The sequence below is a fragment of the Glossina fuscipes genome, unplaced genomic scaffold (genome assembly GCF_014805625.2).
Source record: "Glossina fuscipes isolate IAEA_lab_2018 unplaced genomic scaffold, Yale_Gfus_2 3, whole genome shotgun sequence".
Lineage (NCBI taxonomy): Eukaryota > Metazoa > Arthropoda > Insecta > Diptera > Glossinidae > Glossina > Glossina fuscipes.
Window position 1 is genome coordinate 5,332,639 of NW_023998417.1, and position 14,578 is coordinate 5,347,216.

Consider the following 14,578-nt stretch of genomic DNA (forward strand, 5'->3'; position numbering starts at 1 on the left):
CTCTCTCTCTCTCTCTCTCTATCTATCTCTCTCTATCTCTCTCTCTGTCTCTCTCTGTCTGTCTGTCTCTATCTCTCTCTATCTCTCTCTATCTCTCTATCTCTCTCTCTCTCTCTCTCTCTCTCTCTCTCTCATTTGCAACCTTGTTCTGATCTGTGAGATATGCCAGAAAATTAGTACAAGTTTAGTAATCTCGCATGGTATTCATACATTTTGGATAGCAAGCTCTTCTTGTTATGAGTTTGAACCAAGCCAACCTGTCCGTGTTCGCATAGCTTTAGCTTTGCGCACAATAATCTTCACACATACTATTCTAAGCGATAGAGTTGCAGTTGCTATCACTTGATATATCAGATAAATCGTGCTACTGTTTATAGCAGTCATTCTTGAAAGTTAATTCCGTTAAGCACATTACTGTTCTTTCTTGACTTTAGGCAAGGAGACTTCAATAGAAATTATTATAAGAATAAAATCCCACACAGTGTATATATGTATGCATAAAATCTCTCTATATGCGAATGGGCCAAACTGTTAACGAGGAATATTATTTAGGGTTGAGGGTGGTTACTCTGAAAGCATTAGATTTTGAATATCAAATGGATTCATTCAGAAGAGTTTAAATTAATTAATGGCCTAACTTTTTGGGCACAGTAGAACTTAACAACTGCCGTTTGAACAGAATATTTTGAGGGAAGAAAGGATAAAAATGAGAAATCTCATAAAATGGGACACGAGAAATCTCGTGGGCGAGCCAAGCCTCCATTAAAATCTTGGGATAAGAGGATTAATGTGGTTTTGCTAAGATCGCATTTTCTTAAACGAAAAATGAAAATTTGCGATTTCGCGAAAAGTTTAATTACGCGGATTTCGAACTAACCTAATAGCATTGACGTGGAGCTAGCGATTACGCTTTAAGGAACAAAAATGGCTTTAGGCCGTACCATAATGCAAGGATTATGTATAAGATTACACAAGGGGCTTATAAACATTAAGAAGGCTTTGCGAATAGTTAAAAATTGAAAGAAAAGAATTTGACAGTCCACTGAGATTAGGAAAGAAAGATATGTTATACAAAGCAAATACTTTAGTCTGGAACCTTCAATTAGCGGCTGCACATCCTAAATACCATAAATGATAGTTGAGTTAAGGGAAAAGTATGCACGCAATCATTAATTAAGCAGAGGGAGAGAGAGCAGCTAAAGTCATCAAACGGAAAGTTGCGGTACAGGAACATTTCCATTGACAACATTCACGTCAATTCCAGAAAACCCGTTATCTCATTAAATGAAAACAAAAAAAAAAGATTGTTGTTTTCCAAGTTGGGAGTTCGCCAAGAGTAGCAGAGACATCTCACGTCTTGTTACTGATATAAATGGTTGCTTCAATAAAAGAAAGCAAACAAGAAACTAATAGTCATCAAATCCCGTCCATCTTATTATTACCCTTCTTCAAGCGGTAGAGAATGCTTGTTCTGATGTTTGTATTAATTGGAAAATATTGGGATGCTTTTAAGGTTAAAAAGTGTATTAAGTGTAATTTACTTTACTCTAAAGAACTTTTAAGCAGATCTTCGGTAAAGGAGATCATTAAGTTTTTGGTGGGGAGGGGGGGGATGGTATTGAAATTAAAAATTATCTTTTTCCAAACTTGTCTATGAAAAATCTTTCTCTTAACTAACTACCCTTTTTTGAATGGAAAATTGTATTCATTCTCTCTTTTAGTGTTAACACTAAAGAGCATTTTAATGTATAACACATTGATGGCGGGCACATTTCATCTAAGATAACGTCTATTCGTCCCCTTTATTGGGGAGTCGAATCGCAAACGAAGCGATTTTTCTCCTATCGTCTGAAGAGAGGGGAATGAATAGCTCTTGATATGTTTTGAAACTTGCGCTTTTGAATAATTCGAAATACAACCCAATTACCTTCAACAAGTATAAGACTATCGTCATTCGTAACGCGTTGTCCGGTAAGGGGGTGAACTTTAGGAAGAAGGGTGCACGTGCAGAACAGTAAACAGATTGTACTGCTACCTGTGCATTCCGAAAATCGTTCGGCTACAACGAATGGATGAATACATCGCCACCTCGCTACTTAACCCTCCCCGACATCTATTGTAACAACGAGCAGGTGTAACAACAATTATCGTTTTCCCAATAATTCTGTGTGTATTACTTTTAAGGGGTGGGAAAAGGTTTTTACTATTTTTGTAATATTCCTATATATTTAATGTAGTATATGTGTAATATATATATATATATATATATGTGTGTGTGTGTGTGTGTGTGCATAGAAAGACAAAGGTCATCTCTTTCATGCAATCATGCCATCCTAGTTTGTTACTAGAGATTCAGATACTGTTGGCTTTAACTTGTTACTGAGCAAAAACACTACAATAGATTTTCAAAATAAAATAAAAAAAAAAAGCAAGGAAGATATAGAAAGTAAAGTACAAAGTAAAAAAAAAGAAAAAATAGGGAAAACTGCGACGGACGTGTTTGTACGTTAGACTGAGACTCGTCCTATTTTGAATGATGAAATATGTGCTTGTAATGGAGATTGGAGAGCGTGCATGTATGTGTGTAAAATTGTTTTTCTTTTTCACCTTGTAACATACTTGTTGACTAAAATGGGGGTTGAGAATTTAACGCAATCCTCTTCTTCTTCTCCTCATCTTCACCCCTTACACCAGTTGCCACCTTATTGTCATAAGGTTGTAACTGTTGATATGCTTTCAAATATTGTATATATCGTACTACTGCCACTGCTAAATTAGAGCAGTAGCAGTTTCTGTTTGTAGGCCTATCTGTGTGCAAATGTTCTTGATAATGTTTCATGATAATTGAGGTTAGATTGAGCGGTAATAATAAAAGTATAATCCATTTAATATGCCTTCCAAGTAGCATCAATTGCGATAATTTTATCCATTGCTTTTTCTACTTTCAAATATATATTAAAATTATTTTTAAAATTAATATTTGTAAACAAGTTTCCGTTATAACTTAGTTTTAAGCTCGATATTACCTATAGGCTATAAGAGCTATAGAGTAAACAAAAAGAGAGCTGTGATGACCTAATGGGATTTATTCTCTTTTTACTTCTACTCCGAGAGATAACAAAACAGGAGAAAAAATTCTCCCTACAAAAACGTTCCGAAAAGTTTGTAAATATATACATATAGTAGGAGAGAGTGAAGAGAGAATGTGAGAGAGATACCAATTTATAAAAGCTGGGGTAAGTTAAATCAGTGTAACCTGTTAAGCATCGTGTGATATTTCGTTAACGTTGTCGTTGTCGTCGTCGTCGTCGTCGTCGTCGTCGTCGTAGCCGTCATCGTCATCGTCACCATCGTCGTCGTTGTCGTTGTCGTTGTCGTTGTCGTCGTCGTTGTAGGTTGCCATCATCGTCGTCATTGGCAAACACACATTCATATGAACATAATGCATTGGAATTCACGTTAAGCAAAAGAAAGAGCCGAATGAACGTATACAGATGCACAACGATAAGGAAGACGAGTCTATACGTGAAGCTTGCACGAAGCAAAATATTCAACAGATTCACCAAAATATCCCAATCAAAGTGCACAACGATAAAAAGTTTTTCTGGTATGTGTGTACGTCGTGTATATGTTTGCCTATGTATGGGTTGTGTGTGTGTGTGTGTGTATCTGTATGTGTATGTGTGAGTATATCACAGTGTGTTTTCGAGTAGGTAAGTGTGTTTATAATGTAGCTAACTGCGACGCCAGCGTCATGTTTACTGCATATGTACGGTGTATAAGCAAGCGTTGTCGTTCATAAGCGCTAGTATGTTATGTGAATGTGTGATGATGATGATGTGAACTCCGAATAAAAAGTCAGTATATTACCTTAGAATGTCAGTCGTTCTTACTTCAGTCTTCGTACAGTCTTTGCTTTAACCCGTTCCAAATTCTGTCCGCCGTCGCTCTACAACAAATATAATATATACATATATGTGTATTATACAACAACATCAAGTAATAACGCACCAAATAAAATTACAACATTAAATAGTAACAACAGTAACAAAAACAAAAACAACAACAACAACTACGACATTAATAATAATAATAACAATAATATACAACAACAAATAAATAAAAAAAAAAACAAAAAAAAGTAGCAGCAGCAATTATCATCACCTTCATTTCCATTATCGTGCCGTTATCATCATCATCATCATCACCCATCACTAGCGACAACAGCATTATCATATCAGTAATATAATGATTATAACACTAGTAACCTGAACTTTTCCGCAAAAAAAAAAAAAAGCAAAAAAAAAAAAGAAATGAAAAATAAATGAAAACTTTTTTATTCGTTTATTTTTTTTTCTCTTCAAATTGACCGAAATCAAAATTGAGTTTAGTGCGTGCGTGGTGTTTTAATACGTTAACGTCAGTAGAAGAAGTAACAACAACGCGCCCGTTGTCGACCATACACAATAGTAGTAGTACGCTAAGTATTTTGACTCTATTTTCAAAGTCGTTTAAGTCTCTCACGCAAAATATTATTAAAAAAAAAAAATAAAAAATAAATAAATAAAATAAAAGCAAAAAAAAAAAAAAAATAAAAACAAATCCAAACAAAACTTAACCACACTTTTGTGTTTGCGCTGCCTGCTTCAATAATAATCAGTTCAGTTTCATCAGTTTAGTCTAACGCAAACAGTTAGCCAAACACGTAATACACGTCCAAGAGAAAGAGATCGGTGGCGATAATATAAAGAATATATAACGAGAAATAAAAAAGAATTTTTATTTAATTCTATTAAAAGCTGTTTGCATAAAAGAGACGCGGATCATATTTATAGAGAATTCTTTAAATCCTAACATTTTGTCTTTGTTTCTTTTTTTTGTTTTTTTTTTTTTTGTTTTCTATAAACCGTGTTGTACGCTCGAAACGCGTTTATTTTCTTAGTTTGTGTGTGTAAAGAAACACCAAAAAGTTTTTTTTTTTTTTATTTACCTGAACTCATAAACAATTGAAAACTTGACTTGAGACGACGCAACGCGTAAGCGTCTTATATTATAGCACTTCATAACTATTTTTTGAATGCTGACTACAACTTTTAACTATTTTTGAACTTGAGAACGACTGTTTTTATTTTTATTTTTTTTTTAATAAAGCAAAACGCGCTCTTTAACTAGTACATTATTGTTATTATTATAATTGTTTTTTTTATTTTTTTTTTAAAGCGAGAAAACATTATTCAATTATTAAATATTTTACAGATCCTCAGGTTTGAGAAAAAGAAAAAGAAAGAAAGCAAAAAAAAAGAGCAGAAAAATTGCATTTATTTCTCTTCTTTTTTTTTTTTTTTTTTTTAGAGTTCGTTGCTACTTTAAGCCGCGTTTTATTTATAAATTGGCCCTCAAGCTCAATACACAACAATCAATTACAGGTTTTTCTGTCAAAGAAGCAAAAAAAGACCAACGAAATGAAAAGAAAACGTGCAGCAAAGGGAAAGACTGAAACAGAAAGAAAGATAGAGAGAGAGAGAGAGAGAGAGAGAGAAAGAGAAAGAGAGCGAAGAAGGAAAAAAAATAAAACTCAGAAATCATAAACGTTTTGTAGTTGAATTTCAAATAATAATGAAAGCAGAGATCTCGTAAGAATTTATATTCTACGACCAAACAGTAAACCAACCAACCAACCAACCAACCAACCAACCAACCAACTAACTAACTAACTAACTAACTAACCAGTCAACAAACAGCCCGTCTAACCGACAGGCAGACAGTTAGTCAGGCAGAGTTATAGTTGAAAGCACGCAAACAACAAATAAACACGTTTGCAATACGAAAAGAAAAAAAAGGAGAAAAACACAACAGAATTGGCCGGTCACTGAAAAACAATCCAATAATAAACGCAATATACATAAGAAATGCCGGGAAAAGTAAAACAGAAAAAAGAAAAAATATACCCACACACACACATATATATATATATATAGTATAGAGTAAACGCCTCAAAGAATATACTCTCACCTCACACCAAGTCAAGTCGTCACACCGAGCTAAGGTTTAAAGTCTCGAGACGAACAGCAACAAAATTTATGCTAAAAACTAATAAAAGCTCTAATCATTAAAAATGACATAAGGAATATTAAGAGAAGAAGAGATAGAAGAAGAAAAGAATGAAAAACAAAAGAAGGAAAGAAGAAGAAAAAATTCTTATAAGCCATCACAAACCACACAAAAAATAGGCCTGAGTTAGCAAAAAGCACTTGCGCCAAGAGTTAATTGTTCTTCTTCTTCACACACACACACACGCTAAACAACAGCAAAAAAGCAAAAAAACAACAACTAAGAATAGCTCTTTTTTACCAAGTAAAATATACATGAAACTTGAACTTCAGAGCAGAAGAGGCCAAGAAAGAAAACAGACAAGCACACGCACACACGGCAAACAATACAAACTGAGTTTGTATATTAACCATATTAACCACATTTCTCGATAGTTGGTTGCTTAAGTCGTTGTCGTCGTCGTTGTCGTCGTCGTCGTCTCACTAACCAACCTTATAAGACAACACGGTCTTCTTCTCTAACTAAGCCTACCTTTTTCTTCCTACCATCAAGAAATTTATTATCAATCATCATCATTATTGCCAGCAAACATAGTAGACTTTTACTTGCCTGGCCAGCCGCTTAGAAAGAATTTCTTGTAAATTCTTTCTAAGTCTTTCTTTCTCTTACTTGCGCTCGCGTCACCTTTTCTTTTTTTTTTTCTTTTTTCTTGCAATTTTTCCTGTAATCATTTGTTGTGTTGTGTGCGTTCTCTTTTCTTAAACCTATTACTTTATTATTAATCATTTTCATTTCTCATCCGTAGTTAAGTTTTCTTGAATAAAAAACTAACTTTAAACATCGATTCTCATAAAATATCCTGCTTTTGTCGACAAACTTTTCTTTGTAACTGGAATTACAAAAAACAACAACAACAACAACAACAACAACAACAACAAAAAAGAAGAAAAACAAAAACGAAAACATTAGCGAAATTATTTGCAGTCACATTAACCAAAAAATTGCAAAGAAAACAAAATAAATTAAAAAAAAAAAAAAAAAATTAATTAAAATTTTGCAATAAAACAAAAGTTCTCCTTGGCAAGCTACAAAATACATTCTCTGTTTAAGTGTGTAAAATCTATTAAAAATAAATACTTAAATCTTTCAAAAAATCTGTGTGAACTTTGTGAAAATCTTCAAAAATAAAAAACAAAATTGAAAATATTTTCATTCAGTCTACAAGTTTTTTAAGAAAAAAAAAAAAAAACGCTCGCGGTGCAAAAAAAATTTAAAAAAAATAATTATTTAAAAAAATTATTATTTATTTTTTTTTTTTTTTAAAAAAAGAACAACGCATCCTCTTTTTGTATATTTCAACTATAAAATTTTTGACTACACTCTAATTGGTAAATTCTACATATATATACATATATATAAAATATATATATTTTGTTTTTCTTTTTATTTCATTTTTCATTTTCTCCCATATTATTATTTTCATTATATAAGCAAATTTTCGGTCGGCAGTTTGTTTTTTTTTTGAGTTTTCGCAGTTGTTGTGTTCTCCTGACAGTTACTTTTTAGGATTAACGAAGGAAAACTTAACTTTCACTGAAAAATTCGCTAAGTAATTTTCTTGCTGAATACTTTGTTAAAACTAAATTATAAATATATCCCATCCAAACAAGCCCCGTCAGTCTTCTGTTTACTCCTTCTGAGGGTTGTTAACGATACTTGATACTTGGCTGATAGTTTGTGCTTTTTTTTTCTTCGAATTCAAATTTTATATTGGTTGCAAAAATCATTTCCTAATGTGTATTCGCTTCGAACATTTTTTCTTATAAGAATTAAAAGCCAAAAAGAATTAACATTGCTTTGATTGTGATTGTTGCAAAGGGAAATTGTTTTCTCTTTAAATCCTTTTTTCGGATCTATAAAAGTAAGTTAGTTTGCTTATATAGTTAGTTGATTTAAAAAAAGTTGTTTCGAACAGGTAATGAACCTTTCCATTGGGCTTTAATCTAATACAAGTAGACAAGTAGACGGGAGATTTTGCATTGAGCAAATTTTTCCATTTTGTACTTTAATAATTAAGAATTCTTGGAAGAGCTCCCTAAAAATTAGAATGCATTACGTTTCTTTCGTCAAAGTTCCAAGTGTTTTTTAAAGCTATTGAGCTGAAATGCATTGTCGAAAAGGAAGCATCTATTTTACTCAGAAAGACATATCGTCTAAATTAATTAATTGTGGCAATCTATTGAGGCAAAATGTGATTCTATGAACATTTTCAATTTCTAGTACAATCGGTAGCGGGGAAGCAGCATAGTTCTAGCAGTAAAAGAGTATTTGAATAATGCTTTTGTTTTCATTGACCCTCCCTTTTTAGTACCTATATAGCACTTTGTCCTCCTTTATGTGTGTGTGTGTGTGTGTGCTTTTTACATCCATCGATCATCTTTTTTTATTGAGTAAAGATGAGCAGTTTTCTCCAAATTAATTATCGCGTCCGTAGATTAAGAAAAAAAAAAAAGAAAAAGGGAACAAGAATTATATTCATTCGTAAGCAAAACATTGAAAAAGTTCCAGATAATGCAATGTAGCCCGCCGTGTCTTCAATGTCGTTCTGGACTGCATGCGGGCTATAATGAAAAAATTAACGTGTATTTGCTTTGTTTGGCTAAACAGTTTTCATGCTTGCAGTTGCGAACTAATTGATTACATTTCTTGCCTTTGTCCACAAAGCCCGTCGCTACAATCGATTGAATTACTTGAAGTCAAATCTTTGGACTCGGTGTGATCACTATAACGCATTTTATGTGTTGCGAATGTTTCGCAAAATTTGATCGTTTTTGATTATATAAACGTCGGTGATATATTTCCAATATGAAAACATTGGTCTTCAAGGGCCGCGTGATCGGCAACGAATAATAGCTCTTGCAATGCGGAATAGTTGTATAAAATACGTTTTATCCGCAAAAAATTTTAAAGAATGTAAGAACTTTTTTAGGATAAATAGATGCAGCTTTCGTTGGCAGCAAAAAACCAATTGTGTATATTCATATACGGGATTAGCAAAGAATTGATTGATTGGGAAAAGTTTCCCTTAAAAGAAATGAAACAGCTGAGCTGATTAGAATCCAAATTCAACTTCTTGAAACTATTAGTAGATGTTCTAGATGTTCTAGAAATTCCTAGCAGCTCTAACAAAAACTTTCTTTTATACCAATCAACGAAGGCTGAGGGGTTTCCTCAAGTTGTCAAAACGCTTGCAATGCCTACAAGGAAGCTTCATTACAACCCCACAAAGTATATGTATTCCTAATTATCACGTAATTCTGAATCGATTTAAGAATGATGTCCGTCCGCCTCTGGCCTTTTGACGCGCAGAAACAAGTTTTCCATTTTGCAAAATTTTGAATGCACCTGCCTGTCTTTTCGTCTGTCCAACTGCGAAATAAATCTGTGGTGAATGTTGTCCCGTTAGCAAAAATGAAGATAGTGCCTACGAGTGTGCAAAAGAATTTGAAACACGACTAAAACTTTTATTTTGAAAATAGAAGACATCAACCGCAACCACTCGATATATATAGAGAATGAACATTTTTTTTTTTTTATATCTTCTTTAGGACAACGGTCATGGAAATATAATTTTCTTAGTCGCTTTTATTCATTTTTATATTTATTTATATTTATTTAATTTTTCATCCGAACAGAACTAACCTTAATTGCGTTTAGAAACTAGAAAGCAAATATTTTTCATGCCCACCAGCACTGTTGGTCTGTCCATTTTCAAAACTCGGAAATGAATTGCAGAGGGCCCACAATAATGCCCCTTTCTAACCAAGTCTGTCTGTGTGTCCGTTAGCTATTGGGACTTTTAGAATCACTAAAATTTCCATAGCCCAGTTTCTTCTATTAAGCCAGTGAACAAGTTTTAGAGCATATAGAATATCAGAAAAAATATTCTCAGTCAATCGTAAACTAATCTGTGTTAATCTGTGCGAGAAAACACTCTTCCGCCGTCGTAAAATAACATTTTCTTTACAATTAGGCAAAAATATATTTTCTTCTATGGGTAAGCTTTCAAAAATACAAAGCAATTTTTATTTCGTTTGAAATGGATAGAGGACGGATGGTGGTGTGCTGCATATAAAAGATTCCCTTACAATCACGAGTGTAACTTTTTCATACCTTTCTATATTTATTACGGTTAGCAAAACAATCTTGTGAAAAAAAAAAAAAAATAAATAAATAAATAAATAAACATTTGATGGCAATTTTCCCTGTCTTTCCACAAAAGCCGTTAAATCCTAACAATTTCCTTTAAATGATGTGTACACTTTTATAACTCAAGAAGAGAGAAAAAATTGTTAATTATAAAACAAAAAAAAGTTTGCAAATCGTTGCTTAAACAGAAAACGAGAGAAAATTTGTTAATTTTTTAATTAAAAGCCAAATAAAGAAGTAAATATATATATATATATATATATATATATAAATTCAACAGGGATTTGTGTTGGTATAGGATTTCTTTTTTTATTTTATTTTAGGAATAAGTTTAAGCGGCAAAGGTGAAGGAATTAGAAAAAAGCTTTAGCAAAATAAAAACAAAACATAAACAAAAGAAGAAAAAATTGAAGAAAATATTTTTTTTCTTTTGAAACGTAAATTAAAGGTTGTTTGAAGAATTATCAAAAATTAAAAATTAAAAAAAAAAAATAAATAAAAAATTTATAATATAACATATCAGAAAAATAAGCTAAAGATAAAATGATAAACCAATTGAAATTTATAGCAATTAATTAGAAGGTTGTTTTTATAAAAGGAAAACAAAAAGCAAAATTTTGAAAAACAAATTCAAAACTAAACTAAATTAAAACAAAAAAAATAAATAAATAAATAGGTATTTTAGGTGTACATATATAGATACATCTAACATCAATCGTGTCAGTAACGGAAAATAAGCAAACTAAAGTCAATTGTGAAAAAATCAAATGTTAGTTAAATGCCTGCCTGCTGAAAAAGAAGTAAATAATAGTATATATCGTTAATTCACCTCCAGACTTTTGTGCAATATTTCTTAAACACATCCACTACTACTACTACACCCACACACATTTAACAAAAACAGCAGCAACAACAACAAAAAACAACAACAGCAACAACAAACCTTGCAATTTTAATCAAATAAAAATTATTCTGTGTATCTAATAAGTTAAAATTATATAAGATCCCCTATATTGCTTAAGGTTTTAGTAGAGATAAATCTTCGTACCAAAAAAGTCAGGATTTGAGTAAATTAAATTAAAACTAGAAAAAAAAAACAGATAAACAAGAAGCGCGCTTTGACAATCAAATAAAAGTAGCGTATGCATATAATAATAATAATAATAATAATAATAATAATAATAATACAATAATAACAAATTACAAATTATTTAAAAAATCAATCAATTAGTCAAGTAATTTATATATATTATAAGCTATCTTTTTCTTTTGCTCTCTTTTTAATGCATTTCTTATATTAATATTTAAAAAAAAAAAAAAAAAAAAAGAAAAGAAAAAGAAAAAAATATCTTTACGCTCTCTACATACCTACAACACAGTATAATATAACATTTTATTATTAGAACTTTTAGTATTTTACAAAAAGAGAAAAAAGAATATCAAATATATAAAAAAAAAAAACAAAAAACAAAAAACTTTATATATATATATACATTTATACGTACCATTACCAACCTCTCTCAACAAATTTTCTTCTTTATAAAAAGAAGAAAACCTACCTTTTACCATCCCCGCCCCCCCCTAAGATCGCTTTTTTTTATATATATATATATATACATTTGTCTCTTTTTATATTACTACTACACCCCGACAATTTCTAAACCAATATATATATATTTATGAAGAACATTTTACATCATCATCTACACCTTTAAAAGAAGACGCTTTTCCTTTTCTATATTACAAAAGTATTTTACAAAAAAACTAACTCTCTTAACAACGCAATCAATCACATATATAAATAATTGCTCTAAATAATATAAATATTATTTTAGATAAATATATTTAAAAAATTATTTTATTAAAATATTGGAAGAAAGAAAAAAAAAAAACAAAAAAAGAGGACAAAAAGCAACAACTTGTAGATAAAAAATTATTGGTAAAAGTTTTAAAGAAAATATCTTGTTTTTTTTATGCTTTTTTTTTTTTTTTGTTTTTTCTTAATAACCAATTGCTCGACTGTGACCTATCACGCCCAATTGAGTCTTTCCATAAAAAGAATTTAAAACTCTCCTATATCCTATCCCTACGATTATTGCCGTCGTTCTTTGAAGTAAATTAATCAAATCAAATCAATCATAAAACCTGAATAAAAAATAACTAAACGAAAAAAATTAAATAAATAATAATAAAAAATACGTCTAAAGAAAAAAAAAAAAAAAGTAAAACTATAATAATAATAATAACAATAAGAAGAAGAAAGTGAACAACAATAGTGTTTAGTGCAATAAAAAAAAGCGTGTGTTGTGCTGCGTTCCAGTAAAAATCTAATTCTCGTTAGTTAAAATACCCTCAGCACTACTTAAATACTATTTTACTCTACTGCTACTAATCTCGAACGATTTTAAAACAATTTATATAATGGTAAGAGTTTTCAATGCCAACAAAAAGAAAATTAGGTGTTTTTTTTTCCTTTTTTTTTCATTTTAAAGGCTTTTTTTATTTTTTTTTTTTAAATCTTGTTTTTATTTAACCTGGTTTGGTTTTTCTCCTTAAAAAATTGTCATAAATAATAGCTGCTATGTAATTCGATTCATCTGAAATTGTGTTCGCTTTACTACGTAAAAAGAAACGAGAAACGTCAGAAAGAGAGAAAATAGCAAAGTTTTAATTGGCTATTGAGCTTTCCGATTAATTTTGCTAGAAGATTACTACCCAAAGCCGCCTAACTTAGAAATAATGTGGTTAGGAAGAGGTTCGTTGCCTTTTCCTGATTATACCGATACTGGAAGAAATCTTCGTATTTCTACAACATTTTTACCTCTTAGCATAATTATTGTCAGACCTAAAGACTTTACTATAAGTAATACAACGAGCAATTCTTTCAAACCTTTAGCAATTTCAATGCATATCAAGCAACAAGTATCTTCTATGTAAAAAGATCATTGCTGCTTATATACAAAATTTCACATATTTTTTTGGAAAAAACTTGTAGAGAACGGGGGTATATACTATGCTAAATTGCAACACTTGCATGGGCGCATACATCAATTTTGTTGATTTTCGAACATAGATTGACGAGAATGACATCAAATTTGAAAGTGCCATCCCAATTATTGATTTCAATTGGCACAATATCTCTCTATGCGTCACAGGAGAGTGATTGCATTACTACGTATCCTCTGCAAAAGCGCGCTTTGCTATTAATTTGCATAATGCACTCAATGCTTTACATATGTTCAATATATATATCTTTTAAGGTGTTTCCTCAAAATACCAAAAACAGTTGTTGAACTATATTGATTGATTGATAGATAAAAAGAAAAAAACGAAAAAAAAATTTTGAAGTAAAAAAAAACAGCAACGAAATATATTAAAATTTGCTTTTACTTTTACAATGTATTACTACAAAGTAATTCCTTGACCATTATCATCCATTCATAATTAGATCGCAAATAATGAAAGGCTGGCACGATCATGTATTTATTAAGGGAGATAATGAGAGAATGTGGCATCCGGCGCATATCAAGATTCAAAATACATTGAAATTAAAATAAGGAAGAGAATTATTTATTAAATTTATTAACTAATTATAACTGGAGAAATGTGAGGATCTAGAAAATTAATTTAACTTTATACCGAAATACATAGCAGTGTAATATATGCAGTACATATATATTAATTTTTTTTTTTTTTTTTTAAACGAGTCTTTTATGATTTTTCTCTTCATATTTGAAAGATGAAAAAAATTTATTAATAACTAAAAAGAAAATTATTTTATAAATTTTTCTACACATATTCTCTTAATAATTATAACAGAGTTCAATACATTTTTTTTAGTAGAAATCACTTATTTCTCTCTATCACTCTTGCTGTCTCTCTATTATTCACTCCCTTCTTCTTTGTCACTTTAACTCTAGCTCTCTCTCTCACTATTTCTCTTGACAAGTTGTTTCAATTTCCTTTAAAATTAATAATTGCTTTGCCTTTCAAACTTTCTCGTTCTGTAAGGCTGACTATGTTTTTAAGCCTCAGTATTTTTCAAAGTCTCTCTCTTTCTCTCTCTAAATCTAAAATACGTTATTTCTCTCTTTCTTGCAGCTTTTTGTAGTATACTTAAAGAATTTTATACACTTGAATAATAATTCTTTAATACATGGACCAAAGCACCACTTAAATGCGTTCAAAGGATGTTTATCTGAATATAAGCAAATTCCTTTTATGGCGTGAGATTGGTTGTGTTTGGGTTTGATCAAGTTTATCTGATGTACTTTTTTACTCTCTCTCTCTCTCTCTCTCTCTCTCTCTCCGTTTCTCT

At 30.8% G+C, this 14,578-nt stretch overlaps 1 protein-coding gene across 7 annotated transcripts in view; it reads left to right on the forward strand.

Moving 5' to 3' along the window:
* The window catches only part of LOC119635153 (polypyrimidine tract-binding protein 2), a 246,453-nt gene that overhangs the window by 72,150 nt on the left and 159,725 nt on the right, over positions 1-14,578 (forward strand). The window contains exon 1 of one of the 7 annotated variants that reach the window (XM_038029767.1): positions 12,488-12,684. The exons of the other annotated variants lie outside the window; for them this stretch is intronic. Coding sequence (XP_037885695.1) covers positions 12,682-12,684 — 3 coding nt within the window. The 5' untranslated portion in view covers positions 12,488-12,681. Of the gene's footprint in view, positions 1-12,487; positions 12,685-14,578 lie in introns of those variants that run through there. 7 annotated transcript variants of the gene reach the window in all.